At 44.2% G+C, this 18577-nt stretch overlaps 2 protein-coding genes across 2 annotated transcripts; both read right to left on the reverse strand.

Moving 5' to 3' along the window:
• Positions 1-70: 70 nt before the first annotated feature.
• znf292a (zinc finger protein 292a) lies at positions 71-15312 on the reverse strand (the record flags this gene model as incomplete). Its single annotated transcript, XM_084451037.1, has 8 exons — positions 71-6364; positions 6478-6619; positions 6879-7015; positions 7161-7363; positions 8680-8815; positions 9328-9406; positions 9628-9782; positions 15163-15312. 8 exons carry the CDS (start codon positions 15310-15312, stop codon positions 302-304), a joined length of 7065 nt encoding a protein of 2354 aa, XP_084307163.1. The 3' UTR covers positions 71-301.
• A 732-nt stretch (positions 15313-16044) lies between these two features.
• cga (glycoprotein hormones, alpha polypeptide) lies at positions 16045-17126 on the reverse strand (the record flags this gene model as incomplete). Its single annotated transcript, XM_084451038.1, has 3 exons — positions 16045-16119; positions 16444-16634; positions 17033-17126. The coding sequence occupies 3 exons, from the start codon at positions 17124-17126 to the stop codon at positions 16045-16047; spliced, it is 360 nt and encodes a 119-aa protein (XP_084307164.1).
• Between the last annotated feature and the right edge of the window lie 1451 nt (positions 17127-18577).

The raw sequence follows: 18577 nt of genomic DNA on the forward strand, positions 1-18577 counted from the left end.
CTTAAAATTCTCAATTTAGCAAAAACAATTTTTAGTACTAGAAGCATCATAAATACAAACAAGTCTAAAATCTATGTTCTATAGATTACCTGGTTCTTGTGACTAATAACATACAGAAACCAAATCAACTGTAGCATACATCTCATAAAATACAAAATATTTAACGATCAACTGACCAAAAACTGTGAGCTATTGTAAATCTGATGTGGTATCATCACACCTGTCCGCAGCATGTTGCTTCTCATATCCTGAGTGAGAGTGGAGAGTTAAAAACCTCAGTATGTGAGCTATTCATCAACTATCAACTATAGAGCCACTTTTTTATGATCACCATGGGTCGCATGTCTTGAAGTTGCTTTAACAAAAGTTCAGCACCATCTGAAAAAGTTTTGTCCATTACAATCTTAACATTTTTCACCGATTTGAGATTGAGAGGATTTCTAAAATCCACAAGGTTTTGACAACCTTTGAATTCATCTGGTATTTTGCTCATGATGTTCGCAGTTTTCTGCTGTAGGGTCCGTTGCCGTTTCGGTGGCAGCTCTGTGGTAGGACCTTCAGTCATTTTCCTTTTGGGAGTATCGGGGGAGTCGGCAGTTTCCAGGAACTGTAGAAAAGAGCTCTCAAACCCCAGAGGCGTGAACGACTCCCCATCCTCAGACTGCTCCTCTGGGGACGCGGCGGCATCCGGATCTGAGTTCTCCGTCATAACAGCTGAGCGAGTCCTCAGGGTAGACCTTCTCTCTGGACAGGCTGGTTTTTGATCGGACTTCCGCGGACGACCTCTCTTCCTCCTCTCTTCACCAGTGGAAGTGGTGGATTCAGAGCTCTCATCATTTGATAGCTTGGCCTCATCTTTGCCCATGTCTTCAGATGCCTCCTGCGCCTGACTGCTGACCTTTGAACTCTCGGCGTCACTGTCATCGGAGTCCGACTCCACTGAGGAGGAGCTTGTTGACATGCCCTCGGATTTATTTGAATCTCTGAACCTGGAGCGCGAGAGCTTTTTACAGAATATAAACAGGCTCCTCTGGTCCTCGATGTAACGCTCTGTGAGGCCATGCGTGGTGTAATGTCGAAATATGTTCCTTTCAGCCCGCTCAACTGCGTCACAGCCCTTTATCATACACGGGTATTGCAAAGATGACTTTTTGGTGCACATGGCTGATGCCTCGTCGTGTGATTTGAGAGTGGGCTTACCAAAGCTGGTCCAGTGTTCCAGCGTTCTGCCATCTTTCTTCTTAGTGTTTTTCTTCTTCAATTTGAATTTATTTTCAATATTTTCCTTCCCGTTGTTGGGACTGACCGCTGTCGGTTTACTCTGCTGTGTCTTGGCGTCGCACACAAAATCGTGTTTCTTCATCAGGTGACGGAGCAGGTTCGATCGCGTGGTGTAGACGCGGTCGCAGCCCTCATGCTCGCATTTGAACGTCTGATCCACACTACCACTCTCAGAGATGTTAATTTCCTTGTGGAAGTTCTTTATGTGCTCAATGTACTTATCCACAGAGTCAAAGGAGAGTGTGCACTGCGACATGTCACACTGGAATGTGCCTACCTTCATGCTGGACACCATCGCAGTGGCTTTATCTCGAGTAAATTTATGCAGCAAAAGGTAATGCTGAATCAGTCTTGTGATTCCCTGGAATATCCTCGAACAGTCTTTCACCTGACACCTGACCTCGCTGTCATTAACCTCTGCTTCTTGTCCAGCAGCGACACTGACCTTCCCAGCATCGTGGTCTCCTTGAGGGAGGGAGGACTGATGCATAGCCCTGTAATGTAGGATCAGATTCTGCTGGATGGTGAAAGCTGCAGAGCATCCTTCATGAACACAGCGATAAGGTCTATAAATGCTGAACGAACTGTCGCCGTCGCCCATTTTAAGGCCTACCCTTTTCTTGGGTTTTTCTTTCCTTTGCACTTGGCCCTCGTCCTTTGACGGCGTGCTTTTCGAGCTGCTGGGTTTTTCCGGGGAGGGTCCGGGTTTCCAGTCAGACTGGCCGGGCGTGGCCTCTGTTGCCTGGCCCAGAGATGTGTCTGAACGGGCCTCCTGCACTGTTACAGTTGACGGCTTCTGGTCCACCTTGGGAGAGTGGGCAGCCAGCGGGGCCGGCTCAGTTCGCTCCTCTAGGGCATGTCTAGCCTTGTGTGGCAACGCCAATTCATACGATGACCTCTCAGAGCTCGTTGAGCTGTTTTCTGGCGGGTGCACCTGCTCAACTGCAACTTGATGCGTTGGAACCTGTTCTGCTGCATCTGCAGCTGCGATGTCTTCAGGGGCCTTCGAACCTCCCTCCTGATCCACGCTTTCCATCAGCCCGCCAATAGCAACATCAAGTGGTTCTTGTTTAATAATAGCTGTCCCAACTGAGGACGCGTTTCCGTGACTACTACCATCTGGCTCCGTGTCTGTGTCGGGGTTACTTGACCGTTTTTTGCGACAGCCCACCCTCAACTTGGCCATCTCGGTTTTTGACAGGCGATGCACCTTTTCATAGTGGATTCTCAGGCCTGTGGTTCTGGTGAATGTTTTCGGGCAAATTTGACAAGGATATGGAGCTAATTTGACTGGGGTTTTCTTCAGTTCCTCAATCATTTCATAAGAGTAATCGTGCATCCGGCTGAGGTGTCTAAATAATGCCTCTTTTGTCATGAATCCATAGTCACAACTATCCTGTTCACACTTAAAAGGCTTAAGGGCTTTGTCACGAAACTGCTCCTCCTTTTTGACCCTCATTTTGGGTATTCCGCTTTGATCCCTGTCCAAGACTGCACTGTGAACGACAGCTTGCTCCGAGGAGCGTTTTGCCAACATTTTCTCACGAGCAGCCTCAACTAGATCCAACCTCTGGAAGGCGTTTTGAATGTCCATGAGGTTAGACTCCTTGTTGTTAACGGTTTGGCTGCCACTGGGCGCTGCTGTGTGGTTGGGATGACCACCAGAGGATGGATTGGAATCCAGAGATTTTTTGCCTTCCTGTTGCGCCATTTCACCGGGCTTTGGAGTAGTAATATTACCACCTTCCTGTGGATAATCCCCATTAGCCATGTTGTACATTGCTCCATTGGTATCAGGGACATGCGGGTCATTGAGAAAGTCCAGAAAAGACATAGGCAAATCAGCCGTCAGGTCCACTTCATCCAACGGTTTGCACTGGGAGCGTTTGGACAGGTGACCTCCTAGGGACTTGGTGCTTGAGAATTCTCTGAAGCACCTTCTGCAGATGACCTTCCCGTCTTTTATGATAGCCGGCCATTTCGTCCTCTTGCTTTGTCTGCTGCGTTTTCCCTTGTGCGTCTCAACTTCGGCAGTCTTGTCGTCCGGGGGGACGGCTTCAGACTCTGCCTCCTCTTCATATGGTAAATCTGTCTGCACAGTTGGACTCACTATGCTGTCTACAGAGCTGTCCATCGGAAGTGGGTAACTGGGAGTCACACGCTCTGTGTTGGCGACTTCCACCGCGCCTTGTGGTGTGGGCTGGCTGTCACGGCCCATTTCTTTAGCTGGGATCTCCATCGGGGGCCTTGGGCTAAGACTGGAAGATGCATTAGAAACATAGGAAGGGTTATAACTTCCCCCAGGCATGCTTTCAACAGCGGACACGCTCACATTACCTAACTGGCCAGCCATATTGACAGAGCTCTTTCTCATCAGGGAAGCGTCCACACTATCTGGAGGAACGTCTGAATGGACCATCCCGTATTGGTGTCCACCATTGTGCATCTGTAGCCCGTTATCCAACATAAGAGAGCTCGACACATATTGAGACATTTCATTCATCAAACTTGATTCTGAAGTAGCGTGTGGGATATTACCAATGTGGATAGCTGCCATTGAATGCTCCTTGTCTGGGGGGTGACCAGCCGGGGTATGATATGGGTCTGATTGCCACTGGGCTAAGCTCCTGGAAGGGTAGTCACTCATATGGTAGGCATCTGCATAGCAATTGTTGACGGACGATGAAGACCATGCTTGAGACATGTCTGCCTGGATCAGTCCAGTGGGGTTCTGGGGGCTGCCCCATTGGGGGTACATGGAGTGGTTGATCATTGGAGTGATAGGCACTGGCTCAACAGAGACAGGATAGCATGGAGTGGGCGAGCTTGAACACACCACTGGGTATTCCATCTGTTGTAACCCAGTATTATTGCATAGAGGTGACAGGTGAAGCTGCGCCCCGTCTTCTTGGCCCGGCGACTTGACGTCCGAAGCCCTGCTGGACGAAACCTTTCTCGACGTTATCTTGGCCACTTTGTTGTACTTCTTGGCCAGTTTCCAATCTTCGAAAATGTCAGGGTGTATTTTCTTCACGTGCCTGGATAGGCTTTTGTTGGTGCTGTAAGAACGCGGGCAGCCATCGAACGGACAGCCGTGGGCGTTCTCATCGCTGCCGCTCACAGCAGCAGGAGTGGTGGGATACCCTAGCATCGAGAAAGGGTTTTCAAGCTTAATCTGTGGCGTAGGGAAAATCGGCAGCAATGCTTTCTGACTGACAGGAGGTACTCCGTTACCGGGTTCTCTCACGGGTTCTTCTACAGGATTATCTGTACGGGGATGTGTGGGATTCTCGCTGTTTGCTGCCACAGGGTGAGGAACGCGAGGATCCGGATTGCTGTTCCCCACCTGTAACGCAGGAGGCGGAGTCAACGGAGTGTAACACTTCTGTGGTTCCGTCGCAGGGCTCATGACAGAATTTAACATGCTCTCGACAGAGTGTTTGACTCTCACGGGGCCCAGTTCCTTAGGGACCTGGGAGGCCCTCGATGCTGATGAGGCTGATTTGAGGGCCCCGTCCCTCATGTAATCCTGTGTGTTTATCCGTTCCAGGCGGACAAAGGCTGAGCATCTCTCCTCTTTCCTCGGGATGTACTGGGTGGACGATGGTTCCACTTTAGCCTCCAGAAGGGCCTCACTGGTGACGGGAGCGTCATTCGGGCCGTGGCTCTCCTGATGGGATTTGAACTGTTCGTGCGAATCAAAATTCCTCCCGCAGTCGGCAATCCTGCACGTGTATGTAAGGTAATGCTGCGCCTCATGGTCGTACAGGAGATGCGCCTCACCGAAAACCCTCCCGCAATTAGGGAACATGCACTGTGCCTTAAATTCAGTGTGTAGTCTTTTGTGCATGAGGAGCTCAGAATTCGAGTTGAAGCTGGCCGTGCAGTTCAGCTGTATGCAGAAATATGGCTTGGTGCCACAGTGCATTTGCAAATGATCGTTGAGGTGCTTGACATTAACAAAGTGCCGTCTGCAGTACTGGCACACCACCTTCTGCTTCTGTAACTTGAGGAAATGGGCAGCTTCTTCATCGTCCTTGTGCGCTCTCACATGGCACATCAGATGACGGAAAAACTTGAAAACCTTGTGACAGTTGGTAACGGGGCAGGAGCAATCGTCTGTGAATTCCTGCTCACACTTGGGATGGGCGAGCTTCGGGGGACTGACTTGGACTGAGGACACGGCACTGGTGTGATCGTTGCTGGCCTTGGCCTCCACCTTCACAAAAGTGTCTTTTAGACTTTTAGACTGGCTGCCTGGGGACTGGGGCGGCTTGCGTAGGGGGGCTTTGCTCTGGGCTTTCATAGCCGCCAGTCTCTCTTTGCAAGACTGCTTTACGTGTGACGCTACGTGTGGATCTAAAACCTCCCTAGTCTCAAAACTGTCCGCGCAAATCGGACACATGTAGACGCCATCTTTGAAATGCTTCTGTGCGTGACGAACAATCCGGTGACCTAGGAACTCTTTGTCACACAAAACACAATACTGCATGTAGGCCCGCCAATTCCTAAACCTCGCGGACACAAACCCCTGCTCCCTCAGTTTCTTAGCTTCCCTGTTTTTCTCTTTCTCGTCTGCGATTTCGTTAAGTTCGTTCGTTGCGTTCGTGAGGAAATCCTCCAGGTCAGTGAACTCAGGCCCTCGCTCTGCTGCCTCCGCCTCATAGTCGTCAGTGTCGTTGAGAGTGTCGATCGACGACACAATCGATGCTTCATCGCCCATCAGTGACAAGCAATTGCGCTTTAAGGTTCTCCAGTCCCAGAATTCTGGATCAAAAGGCCACTGTGTCTTCAAGGCTAACAGTAACTCACAGCGCAGTGAATTCGGTACTGGCAGACTTTCCTCCTCCTCAAGCTTTTGGTCTGGTTCATTGTAGAGTGATTCCACCGCATAGTATGAGTCCACAGTAGGCTGGAGGAGGAACTCAGTGAGTTGGCATGCCCGCTTGACCTCCAGGTCAGCGGGCAGAAGGCAGGAGATGGTTTTGCAGATGGTCGTTTTGCTGTCCGTGTTGTCGTTGGACGCCATCTGCAGAGCTTGTATGCACATCTCAATGCACGCCGGTAGTCCCGTCCCCTCAACCTGAGGAAAACGAAACAAGTGAATCATAGGGATACGTTTGCTTACATTATATCACAGCAGCAACATATGAAGTAACATGCTAAATCTGCAATTACAGAAGTAGCCTGTTTCACCTCAGATTGGATCACTTTTATGAGGAAGAGGATGTGGCACACACTCCTAGAGAGCAGGGCCATCTTCCTGCATTGAGCAAGAAACGCCTCTGTCGAGGACTCCACACGCATCACCAGTTTACTCCAGAAGAGAGTGAGCTCCCTGTGAGGTCACAGAAAATAAAGCATTAGTCAGAAGCATGATATAACAGCTGCACAGTGCTTACAACTGCTGGCAGTCTGAAGAAAAAGGCTTTTCAGTAAATGGCAATAGCCAACATAGATTGTGTGTGGGTAATTCAAGAGTGTATGGATTCATTGAAGAAATCCACCCACTCGGTGATGCAGTTAAGACGGCACAGGCAATACAGAACGATGAGATGAGAACAAGTGGGAAGTACAGATGAAGGGACATAACTCACCAGGCACAATACACATCTCCCAGGAGGAACTGTCTCTTCAGGAACACAGAGCACAGACAGAGAGCTGCTCTTTCTTCCCCCTCTGACTCCAGGTTACAGATCATCTCCAGAGCATCTTTACAGTCCACCTGTGCCATCTGGTTTTGAGAGAGAGAGAGAGAGAGAGAGAGAGAGAGAGAGAGAGAGAGAGAGAGAGAGAGAGAGAATACGTGTTAGTTGATAAATAAGAGATTCCCATACAGGTATAGAGTAGAATGTCCCCATGTAAAAGTAACTACTTGCCTCCTCCATGAGTTGCTCTTGTGTTTTCGTCATACACGTGTAAACCAGGTGTGTTTGCTTGAAGTTTCCTTTTCCTTCATATCCCGGATACTCTGCGCACACCTTGGCCAGGACGGCTGCTTTCTCGGCATGGTCGTCTTTCATAAGGTGCTTTATTCGCATGGTGAGTAGTGTGGGTCCTTCCAAATCCAGAAATTCATGAACTAGGGGAACGAGAAGAGGTCAGTAGAGGTGGTAAAAAAAATCAATTCATATGAGAATCGCGATTCTATTTGACGATTATCGATCCGTCGATTCATAAATTCCCCCCATTTTTTTTTTTTTTTTTAAATAACCCCCTCCTCCCTCATAATACATTTATTTTGGGATTTGATCCTATATTACCAATAATTTTGTGCTAGGGGTGTATTTCAGTGATTCCCCTACCATTACGAGACCTCCTGTATTTAATGGTTTACTGCAGTCAAATGGTGGAAATGTATAATGAAAATTATATCATAATCGAAAATCGAATCTGCAAGAAAGAATTTGAAATTGAATCGTGACCCGAAGAATCGAAATTGAATCAAATCATGAGATCACTACTGATTCCCACCCCTAATGTGCAGTCAAAATAAAGGTTTTACTCTCCAGCCTTAAAGGAGTAGAAAAGGCAAAAATCATGTTTAGCCCTGTTTTAAGGTTACTTATGATCATATACAATGGTTCAGATCAAAAAGTTGACAAAACTAGCACTTTTGAGAAAGTTGATAATTGCTCTACCACCGTTTAGGTCATACAATGGATGTGGGTGGGCACCGTGAAAAATCATTCAAAAACATGTTAAACTGTCGATTTCAAAGACGAGCATTTGAGGCGGTGGCGCCAAGACTCTGGAACGCTCTTCCCCAGGCCCTGAGAGAGCCATCCATTGAACCCATGTTAAAAAAACTTCTTAAGACACACATGTTCAGGCAGGCCTTTGGCCATCTATAACGCCTTGCTGCTCGCAATGTTGTTTTTTTCTGTTCTGTCATTTTAATTTTGTCTCGTGTTGTATTGCCATTTTAATTTATTACTGTAAAGCACTCTGTGCATCCGTGCTGTGAAGAGCGCTATATAAATAAAGCTTACTTACAAGAAGCTCACCGAGGGGGTGTTAGTTGGCGTTCTGACATATAATTCGCCATAAAGTAAGATTCTAGTTCATCTGGAAAGGCTTTTTAAAATATTTAGCATAGAACTATTTAGTCGCAGCACATACGTGTGTAAACTTCCGCAAACTAGGTAGGCTTTTTGATCTGAACCATTGTATATGATCATAAGTAACCTTAAAACAGGGCTACACATGATTCCCCCTTTACTACTCCTTTAAAAGGTGGACCAACCTCAAGATTAGTTCAGAATCCTCACCACTGTGCAGATCCTGCTCTCAACTATAATCACAACTGACATTTTCATCTCATATGTGGACACGCGTCCCCTAGCCAGGTACTTCGCCAAAAAACACATTTCTACACAGACGTGGGAAACATCTCACCTCTCTCCATCTCAGGCATTTCATTGGAGAGGATGCTGCGGAGGGTGGAGTTGGACCACACGCCATGTTCCTGGGCCAGAGCTGAGAGCATGTGAAGCTGCGTGTTGCCACACTCTTGCAAAAGGCCGTGTGCCATCTGTAAATTACAAAGAAATGAATGAAAGGATGGATGGATGTAATGAATGAATGAAAGGATGGATGGATGTAATGAATGAATGAAAGGATGGATGATGTAATGAATGAATGAAAGGATGGATGGATGTAATGAATGAATGAAAGGATGGATGATGTAATGAATGAATGAAAGGATGGATGGATGTAATGAATGAATGAAAGGATGGATGATGTAATGAATGAATGAAAGGATGGATGGATGTAATGAATGAATGAAAGGATGGATGATGTAATGAATGAATGAAAGGATGGATGGATGTAATGAATGAATGAAAGGATGGATGTAATGAAGGAATGCATGGATGGATAGATGGAATGAATGAATGAATGAATTGATGAATGGATGGATGGATGGATGGATTTAATGAATGGATGCATGTATGTATGTAATAAGTTATTAAGGAGTTTGTAGTCAAATATTTCACCCTGGGTCCACTTTCATCAGCCTACTTTTCAGTTAGTGAGCACACTGACCTTCACAGAGGACTGGAACTCCTCCCATAAGGCACCAGGGACAAGCTCTGGCAGAGAGAGCAGCAGCTCCACACAGCTCCTGCAGGTGTTGCAACACAGACATTAAAGGGGTACTTTAACTAAAGTTCTGCATTACTCACTTATATTTCCTTACATTGAAAGTCTAGATTTCTATAATGGAGATCTACTCAAGCCTATGTGGAAATCTCACAGTATTACGACAAAACATTATTTTGGAAAAAAATCAACATATTACAAGGAAACCACATCAGACATTGACATAATTTTCCTTGTACTCACAGTGCTAGCTTTTCAAGTACAAGTGGCACATTTTCACATTCGGAGGAGAGACAAGGGGTGGCCTTTGCATAGCTGAGTATAGCCTGGGTGTACACCTCCAGCAAAGGCAGTGGGTCCTCATCTGTCTTCCACCGGCTTGCATGTTCCACAAGGACCTACAGGTCAGAGAATCAAATCATGACAAGAGTGCCTCCTTGTATGTTAGGCCCTGTTCACACTTGGCTTTAAAATGCGCTAGGGCTGCACGATTATGACAAAAGATAATAATCGCGATTATTTGCTTCAAAATGGTAATTGCGATTAATAATTGTGATTAATATTTAATATATAATATTAATATATAATAACCAAAATGCTCCCAAATCACGGACGTTGATCGCTTTCTTGCTACCAACTCACTGACCTCGTTTTCGCTCATTTTTTCACTACTCACGGCTGCAGGTACTCTTGTGACACTGCTATCTGTCTTCTTAGTGAAATTGCTACGCACAGCGCACTCAGCGGGAATGCATGTGATTGGACAGACAGCATAAGCGCCTGTGATTCGTCCGTGTAGTCCTAGCACACTCAATTCAAAGCAAAATTATTAATCACATTAATTGTGGCCTTTTGCGATTAGTTAATTGCGGAGGTCATAATCGCGATTTCGATTAATTCACGATTAATTGTGCAGCCCTAATATGCGCCTTGGTGATGCGATCACAAGTGGACAGCTCTAAGTACAGGTGTGAATGCACCCGGGACACATTGACAGCCGATCGCTCAGAGCCCATTTTGGAGGTGGCCAATATATGGCCAATATTCTTTTGGCAGTGTGCACGTGAATGTGTCCTGGGCCACACGAAGGACTGCCTACTCAACGGACGTCCTCTGCATAAGCACATACTCATTTGTGCGCCAACGGCGTCATATTAAATAGCAGCAACAGGCAAAACAATTCTTGTGGATGGAGTACAAACAAAACATGCTGTCAGATTTCCATTTGGGCCAAAGAGTCAGCACGGAAACTGGAAGATTCATGTCACAACCGAGGGATTTATGAGATTCAGAAAAAAGATGGAGGGGATTAGTTACAGTCGATCATGGCAGCGATGACAACGGAAAATCAAACACCTCAGTGCTTTCAGAAAACCCAAGGACTCAAACAACAAGTCCGGTAAGGACAGGATAAGCTGTTCCTTTTACAAGGATAACCCTAACCCAGGGTGCTAAGAGACCGAGCATCTTTCTGTCCTGGTGAAGGATACATATCATAATTGTTGTAGGAGTTCAACGTGAAAGAAAATATTTCCACACACTTGGGACCAATGCAGTGTTGCACTCTCTTTAGAGCTTTCAGTCTGTCACGGCATCGGAGAGTAAACATCCGAGCATATGCTCTGAATATCTGAGAGACCCAAAGTGGAAAAACTGCAAATTCGCAAGTGTGTGGAACCCATGTCCTTCAGTCTGGGCTCACTGCTTCTTTCAGATTTCCAGCGGGTGGAGCGAAGTTCATCCTGCATCTTCTAAAGGTATTGAACCTACCCACCATGAACATGAGTAGTATTACTTCAGTAAAAGCAGACTTTTTAGCCTGGAAGCCAGACTTCCTCGCAAAAGAAGAAAGAAAAAGGTTTTGCGCTAGTCTGGATTTCCAGCCGCCCAGAACGATTTCCCAGAAAGTGGGGCACCAGTCAGGGACTGCATTTTAACCAGTCCCTGGTTGTTCCCGTAGATGAAATAGAGGATATTGTGCAGTTATTGCAGAAATAGACTCAATAACAACAATTAAAGAAGAACAAGCGAATGCACTAGCAAAGTTTATCAGCGGAAAATAAACTTTTGCTGGTCTTCTGACTGGATTTGGCAAAATTTTGATCTGTTTTGTTACGCTGATTGGCTTAAGGCAAGTATTCCCGCCCACTCAAATCGTTCTGGGTGTCTGGAGGAAGTATGGCTTCCAGGCTACAGCTTCCCAATCTTTCCCTGTATTTAAAGGATACTTGGTGCTTTGGTCTGAGAATAGATAATGGAATGCATGGTTTCTCTGGTAATGACTACAACAATTAAGATGTAGAGTAAAATAAATCCTTACAGAACAGCTTTTAAGGGTGATAACATCATAGACTGATCATATGTATAAAAAAAAAAAAAAAAAAAACATTTAGAAAGGTGCGGAATAAATGTATTGCTTTTCCCCACAAAAAATATTGATTATGAATTTAGCGTTTAAAAAATGTTGATCAGTCCAAAATGAATGTGTTTTTGGTTCCCACCTCTAACAATAATATTATGACGTTGGTACCCCACAATATCAGGAGCAACCAGGAGTCAGGCTCACAAGCCTTGTTAAGGGTTTTAATACAAAAAAAAGAAAAAGATTTGTCAACATAAACATGTTATCTCTAGCAACTTTAAATGAGCATGTGTTTAATATAATACTTTGTACAACATAATATTTAAACAATACAAATGCATTCCCTGGAGGCACAGACCTTGACAAATCTCGCTTATGTTGTCACTTTTATGTTGACCAATTTAGATTGCCTTAAGTTATCTCAGAAATCCCTCCTCATCATCACCACCACCACCACCACCACCCTCCTCCTCCTCCTCCTCCTCCTCCTGCACCACCTCTGTGGAGTGCCTGAACATGTTTTAATATTACATGCAATCCTTTTGATTTTAATTAAAGACTGAACAATTGAAGTCTATATCATAAGGACTTTTGCATGTAAGCTGCATGTAAAAAGCAACACTTATTACTTTAAATGTAAATGTACTTGTACTTTTTTTACATTTATTTCACACATTCTTGATGCACTTGATGCAGCGTTGATAATCCTGTTCAGCGTTGAGCATCCTGTTGAGTTGCCAGTGTGCTGAAGCCACCTATTGTACATTTTCAAAGAGGGTGAAAATAACTTGTCTTGGTAAATACAACTGCACGTTGATTAGTGTAATAATCACTTTCTCCTTCTCAGATGTTCTCCTGTGGTTCCTTCTCCTTCTCAGATGTTCTCCTGTGGTTCCTCCTCCTTCTCAGATGCGGGTTGGTTCTCAAACGGTGTAAACTTGCTTTTTCCACAAAGTCTGAACATTTCCAAAAGCCCACAGAGATAGCTATATTACGAATGCGTCAAACATCTCAGGCGATTTGGTTTGCCTGGAACACGCTGAGCAAAACACCCAATCTGTGCTGTTTTGACTTCTTCTTCTTCTTCTACTTGAAGTTCCGGCAGACTAGGCACGGGAAGTGCATTGCTGCCTCTCGCCGGTTAAAAACAAAAACGCATTCGGTCTTTGCGAGTCTGGAGTCTGCGGTCTTTACGTCGGAGAGGAGGGACTGGCCTGAGGTGCAACTGAACCCATTAGTGGGCCTAAATGACTCATCTGTCTGTCTCTCTGTTCATCTGTCCGTCCGTCTGTCTGTCTCTCTGTCTGTCCGTCTGTCTCTCTGTCTGTCCGTCTGTCTCTCTGTCTGTCCGTCTGTCTCTCTGTCTGTCCGTCTGTCTCTCTGTCTGTCCGTCTCTCTGTCTGTCCGTCTCTCTGTCTGTCCGTCTCTCTGTCTGTCCGTCTCTCTGTCTGTCCGTCTCTCTGTCTGTCTGTCTCTCTGTCTGTCTCTGTCTAGACAGACAGACAGACAGACAGACAGACAGACAGACAGACAGATAGATAGATAGATAGATAGATAGATAGATAGATAGATAATCAACTTTAATAATCTCTGAGGGGGAATTCCTTTTTTGCAGTAATACACACAACAATACACACAACACAGGTACAATAGGCACAAAAGGGCAGTGCAAAAAGGTATAATATACAGTATAAAGTTTGCAAGATGTACAAAATTTACAAAAAATATATAGGCCTACAATAAATTATACAATCAGGTTGGATAACAAAAGGCACCTATTATGGGGACTAGTCACAGTTTGGGTCAATTCAAGTCAAATCAGGAGTAGGCTATGCCATGTTAGTGAATAATAATAAGTGAAATCATCAGGAGTAGGCTATGCCATGTTAGTGAATAATAATAAGTGAAATCAGGAGTAGGCTATGCCATGTTAGTGAATAATAATAAGTGAAATCAGGAGTAGGCTATGCCATGTTAGTGAATAATAATAAGTGAAATCAGGAGTAGGCTATGCCATGTTAGTGAATAAGTGAACTGTAAACTGTTGGCTTATTTAGAACTGTAAGCGCTACAACCACGCCTAACCCTTGATCATCAAACAATCTTAAATACAATATCAATCTAACACCTAATTGCCATTTGATGTGATTAACTATAGGTAGATGTTCAAATTCGGGTAGGCAATTTAGCAAAATTAATATTCACAGAAAAAGATAGAATATTTTCCATGTATGTAATAAAGCATATATAGCCTATTTACAAACCGGTGATGCCACATCAGTATAGTCTAGTGGTACTACTGATGCAGGGGCGACAGGAAAATAAGATAAACCACATTTCTGGTCGATCCCCCTCTCTCCCTCCCTGCAGAAGGGGAAACCTAGTCTCTGTTCAATGAAAGTGCCCCCCTGCCTGCACCCTTCTAGAGGCAATCTGCAAAGAACAACTTGCATTGCAATCACAACAATCCATCCCTCTAATTACAGTCTACAAGGCTGGAAAATCCTGATGGAGTAAGCGTGAGGAATGACATGTTGAAGAAAGGGCTATGGAAAAGCACCTCTTTACTACAGCCATAGGTTAAGTTATCACGTTTATCACAAGCTCTGTCATTATGTCAGTGAATCAAAAGATCAACACATTCAGATATCTGTCATCTTTATTGACTTCTCTCAATTTCTAATGACCTGATGCTGAGGGGTGACAAAAAAAAAAAAAAAAAGCTAACACCCCCCCACCCCCACCCCACCAAAACTGCTCCTATCTAGGCAGAGAAATAGCTACAGTGAATTTTCCAACATTGGTTTGCATAGTTGCTAATCAATGTATATGATTTCTTGAGTGTAAAGTTAAAATCAGTTGCCGAGGCCTCTTTCTGGCACCTATGTTATTGATCTGGTTGAACACAATGGACAAATGGACAGATGTTGAAGCGGCTGGCCTACGGCTTATTTAAGACCTGCATTACCTTGGTCCTGGAAGGTTAAAACGGGTTTCTATCTCATATAGAGGGCGAAACCTTAATGCATTTTTGCACTTGTTCACTGAAACGTCGCTAGCTAAGCAACCCGACGTTAATTGATCCATCTTTCAACTGCATGATCACAGGGAGCCTGCAAACCAGCTAGCTCCAGCTAGCCGCTAGCTAACTAACTAGCAGCATAGCCTGGAAAAAAATGAATGATGCGTGCACACAGTGCATAGTACCATCTTACACCATGCATCGTCAGATTAAAACGATGTGCATGCACACTAAGGAATTAGATTTGCACGGTAAAAAATACGGGGTAATTTGTTTCTTATGTGCTTCGCTTGCTAGTCTAGCGACATTGTTGTAGCTAGTCGAGCTAACGTACACGCGCATCACGGCCAGGAAGCTGGCCACCTAGGATGAGCAGGACAGGAAACATGCTTACTTGGCAGAATTCCTGGCAGAAATGCAACGAGGCCTCCGACGGTGATCTGGGGCTCTCTTTGAGTGTCGCGGTCAATTCCTGGAAGCGTTCTCGGAGCACCTCGATAGCTTTCCGTGTGTCATATTCCTTCTCTGTCTCCCCATCCGCCATCTTCACAACAATCACGGCCGCGTACGCACAGATGCACGCTGCCAGGCTTCAACACGCACGGACACGCACGGACACGCAAGGGGGGAGGGGAGCGCAGAGTGGCTCTGGCTGCTGCTGCTGCTCCACTTCCTTTGATGTCAACAAAGCATCAATGACCTTACAATGACACATGCTAATCAGAAGGTAAATCTATCTGTAAGCTATGATTAAATTAATGTATGTCTTAATGTATGAGTTTATTCACAGTGTCAACCCCTTTGCAGGTGTATAATTGTGAGTTGGTTCAAAAAATACACTGTGAAATGATAGACTAGTATTATCCATAATGTTAGGTCAGGTTGAGGGATCAATCAGGTTGATATTAGCCTACATTACAGTAATGTTACACAACATTATGTGTTACACAGCATGATGTGACAGTGTCACTCAATGTGATACTGTCATACGTTACACAACACAATGATAGCCTACTGTACATATGAAATAATGTCAAAACTAAATCTGCATGTATTTAGCATTTTATTGAATTTCAATTTTCAGAGTTTAGTTTACCTCGACTTTAGCAACATAGTACACTATAGCGTTAGTCTATTATTATAATCACAAAAACACATGTATGAGTGTTAGGAATATTGTCACTGTCGCAACCATTTTTGTCTTTATTAGTTCATGATTTTTCCTAAGACACCAAACTGAGCTACTATGTGGAGGTCTCCGTTGTTGTTCTCTGGTTCATGGTGACTTGTGATAGTAGCAGGTGCTGCAGTGGCATTCTGTGTGGTTCCTTACGAACTCGTAGAAAGGCACCTGAGAGGAGGAGATGGGGATTGGGTGGGTTGAGAGTGAGACAGTGTCTCAGTTGTACAATCACTGCATGGTCATTTTCATACTGCCACTCATGTCATATAGGATGGTATATGGTGGGATGATACAAAATTACAATTACAATTGAAAGAAAGTGATTCCACAGGAAATAAGTTACAATAGGATAATTGTATTCCAGAGGTAAGCTATTTTATCAAATTGACAGGGATTCTACAGCAATCATTTGGATTTGTCTTGCAAAGAGGGTTTGTACTTTACACTACACCCCCCACACTGTCATATTGTGAGATCAAAACTGATCCTTACCGGGTGGCTGTCTTTTGAAACGCAGCATGTGGCCTCAGAGGTGATGTTCTTGGGAACGAGCATGTTGTTCTTGGACCTGAGAGGTGTGGGATAAGCTCTGGAGAAGCAACAGCCCACGCACTGGAAGATTTGTTGTTTCAATATGTTCGAGAAGCCAAAATTCTTCTTCAGTTTGCATTCCTCACAGCCCACTATGAAGATAAAAACATAGAATTTAGAAACAGAATTTTGGATGAACAGTCATCAACATTCTAGATGTCATGCATGGCAAATTTGTATAAGGAAATAAAGATAGTATGCCATGCTGCCTCAGCCTTGCTAGTGTAAAAGATCTCAACTCTATATTACTGCAATACGATACACTGAGACATGCTTGCTTCTAGTTTATCTTGAAAGCAATCAGCTGTTAAATTTCACCCTAGATGTGAACCATCAACAAAGACTGTCTATTTTCATGACATAGAGACACTGTTCATTTGGAGTCTGTTAAAGTCGCACAGAAATGAAAAAAGCAAAGCAAAAAAGACTTCCGTCAAACTAAGGAAGTTAGATGATCTCAAACGTCCGTTTCTGTGCGACTTTAACTTACTGTTTGTCATGTCACTGTCTGGGTAGGAATCTGCAATGTAAAGCAGTACTGTCAAGATGACAAGAGACAATCCAGCTGATTTCAATGAGCACATCTTGGTCATGGTGATAACCTGAGAAAACAGAAACACAGACCTTATTGCATAATCTAAGATATTTCTCATCCATTTAAAACCTCACATAAAAGTGAAAAATACACCGCTGCAGTATAGGACTACAAAAACTCTGAGATGAAGGACATTACCTTTCTTGGTGCTTTAGCAGGAGACAGTTCAGTGAAGAGGCCACTGCCTCCATCCATGCATTTTTATACCAGTGTCCCTCTGCCCATGTGCTCTGTCGGGATGAGAAAAAAAAAAAACTCCAGCCTTATCAGCGATTGTTGTTAGTAATTAGCTCATTGGCTACTTAGCTGCCTGGTAATCCCTTGAATTAAAGAAGGAACTGCGTGCACCCTCAAATGTCATAACACGCACCCCTCATCCCTCCATACTGAGTACCAATAATCCTGGAAACAGATGGATTGCCTCCAGGTAACCATGGTAATGATGTCATGAAAAGGTCAGGAGGAAGTTGCATTATCAGATTTCATGGTCAGTTGTTAGTCAACCAATTATATATTTTGTTAACAGCCATGATGAACTTTGAGGGCCTTCGTTTTACTGTTTTCATTTAGGCTCATAAACAGAAACAATATAGTGATTGGCATGAAAGAGACAATACAAGAAAGTTGGATTGTCATGAAATTAAGTGAATGAGGTTTCTCATAGCCACTTACACTAAAGTTCTGTACTGTATGCTATATATTCCTCTGGGACAGTGCTACACTGAGATCACAAAGTGTACTGTTATAGGGCATAGTGTTTTACAGGTGGAATGTAACATTTTAAAAGTACTTAAAATCCCAATGACTACATTTGGAGTTGTTCTGCTTTCCCTTTCCATGACTTTTCAGCACACACGTGCCTTTCATGTCCTGGGGCATGGATACAGTACATGCTTCGTCTGCGACAAGAGTATTCATCTGTTCACCTCTGATTTTAAATGTCAAGGATGAATATTCATTCTCACTATCTCTATATCTTTCAAATTAGCGTTGTTTTTACTTCTTGTGAGCCTGGTTGCGTTGGTGACTAGGCCTTGGCATTAGACTAATGTAACTCAATAGGCATGGAGGATGGCACAATAAGTCTCTGAGATTTAAGGGCTTTTTAGCTTATGTTGTAACTGTCATTGCTTTTTTTCACTCCCAGACCTGTATTTGTTGTAATCCAAATTACAATGGTCCAGTACAGTATTTACATGATTGTAATCATGATCGTACATACTGTTTTAAACGCTCTTTAATGGGTTCTCAGTTGAACTCATTTTGATAGAGCTTTAGTTATTTGCTATTAACTGTTGTGGTGTTTGCCTGCAATTGAAAAAATAATAAGAACTTGGGCTGCGAGCAGCAGTGCAAACTGGCTATTCTCCAGTAGGCTACACTCGCGGCTCACATTCTCTACGCTACGATCGGCGTCCATCATATTCTAAGTCATCTTCT

This window comes from Borostomias antarcticus (assembly GCF_949987555.1).
Source record: "Borostomias antarcticus genome assembly, chromosome: 16".
In the NCBI taxonomy this organism is placed as follows: Eukaryota; Metazoa; Chordata; class Actinopteri; order Stomiiformes; family Stomiidae; genus Borostomias; species Borostomias antarcticus.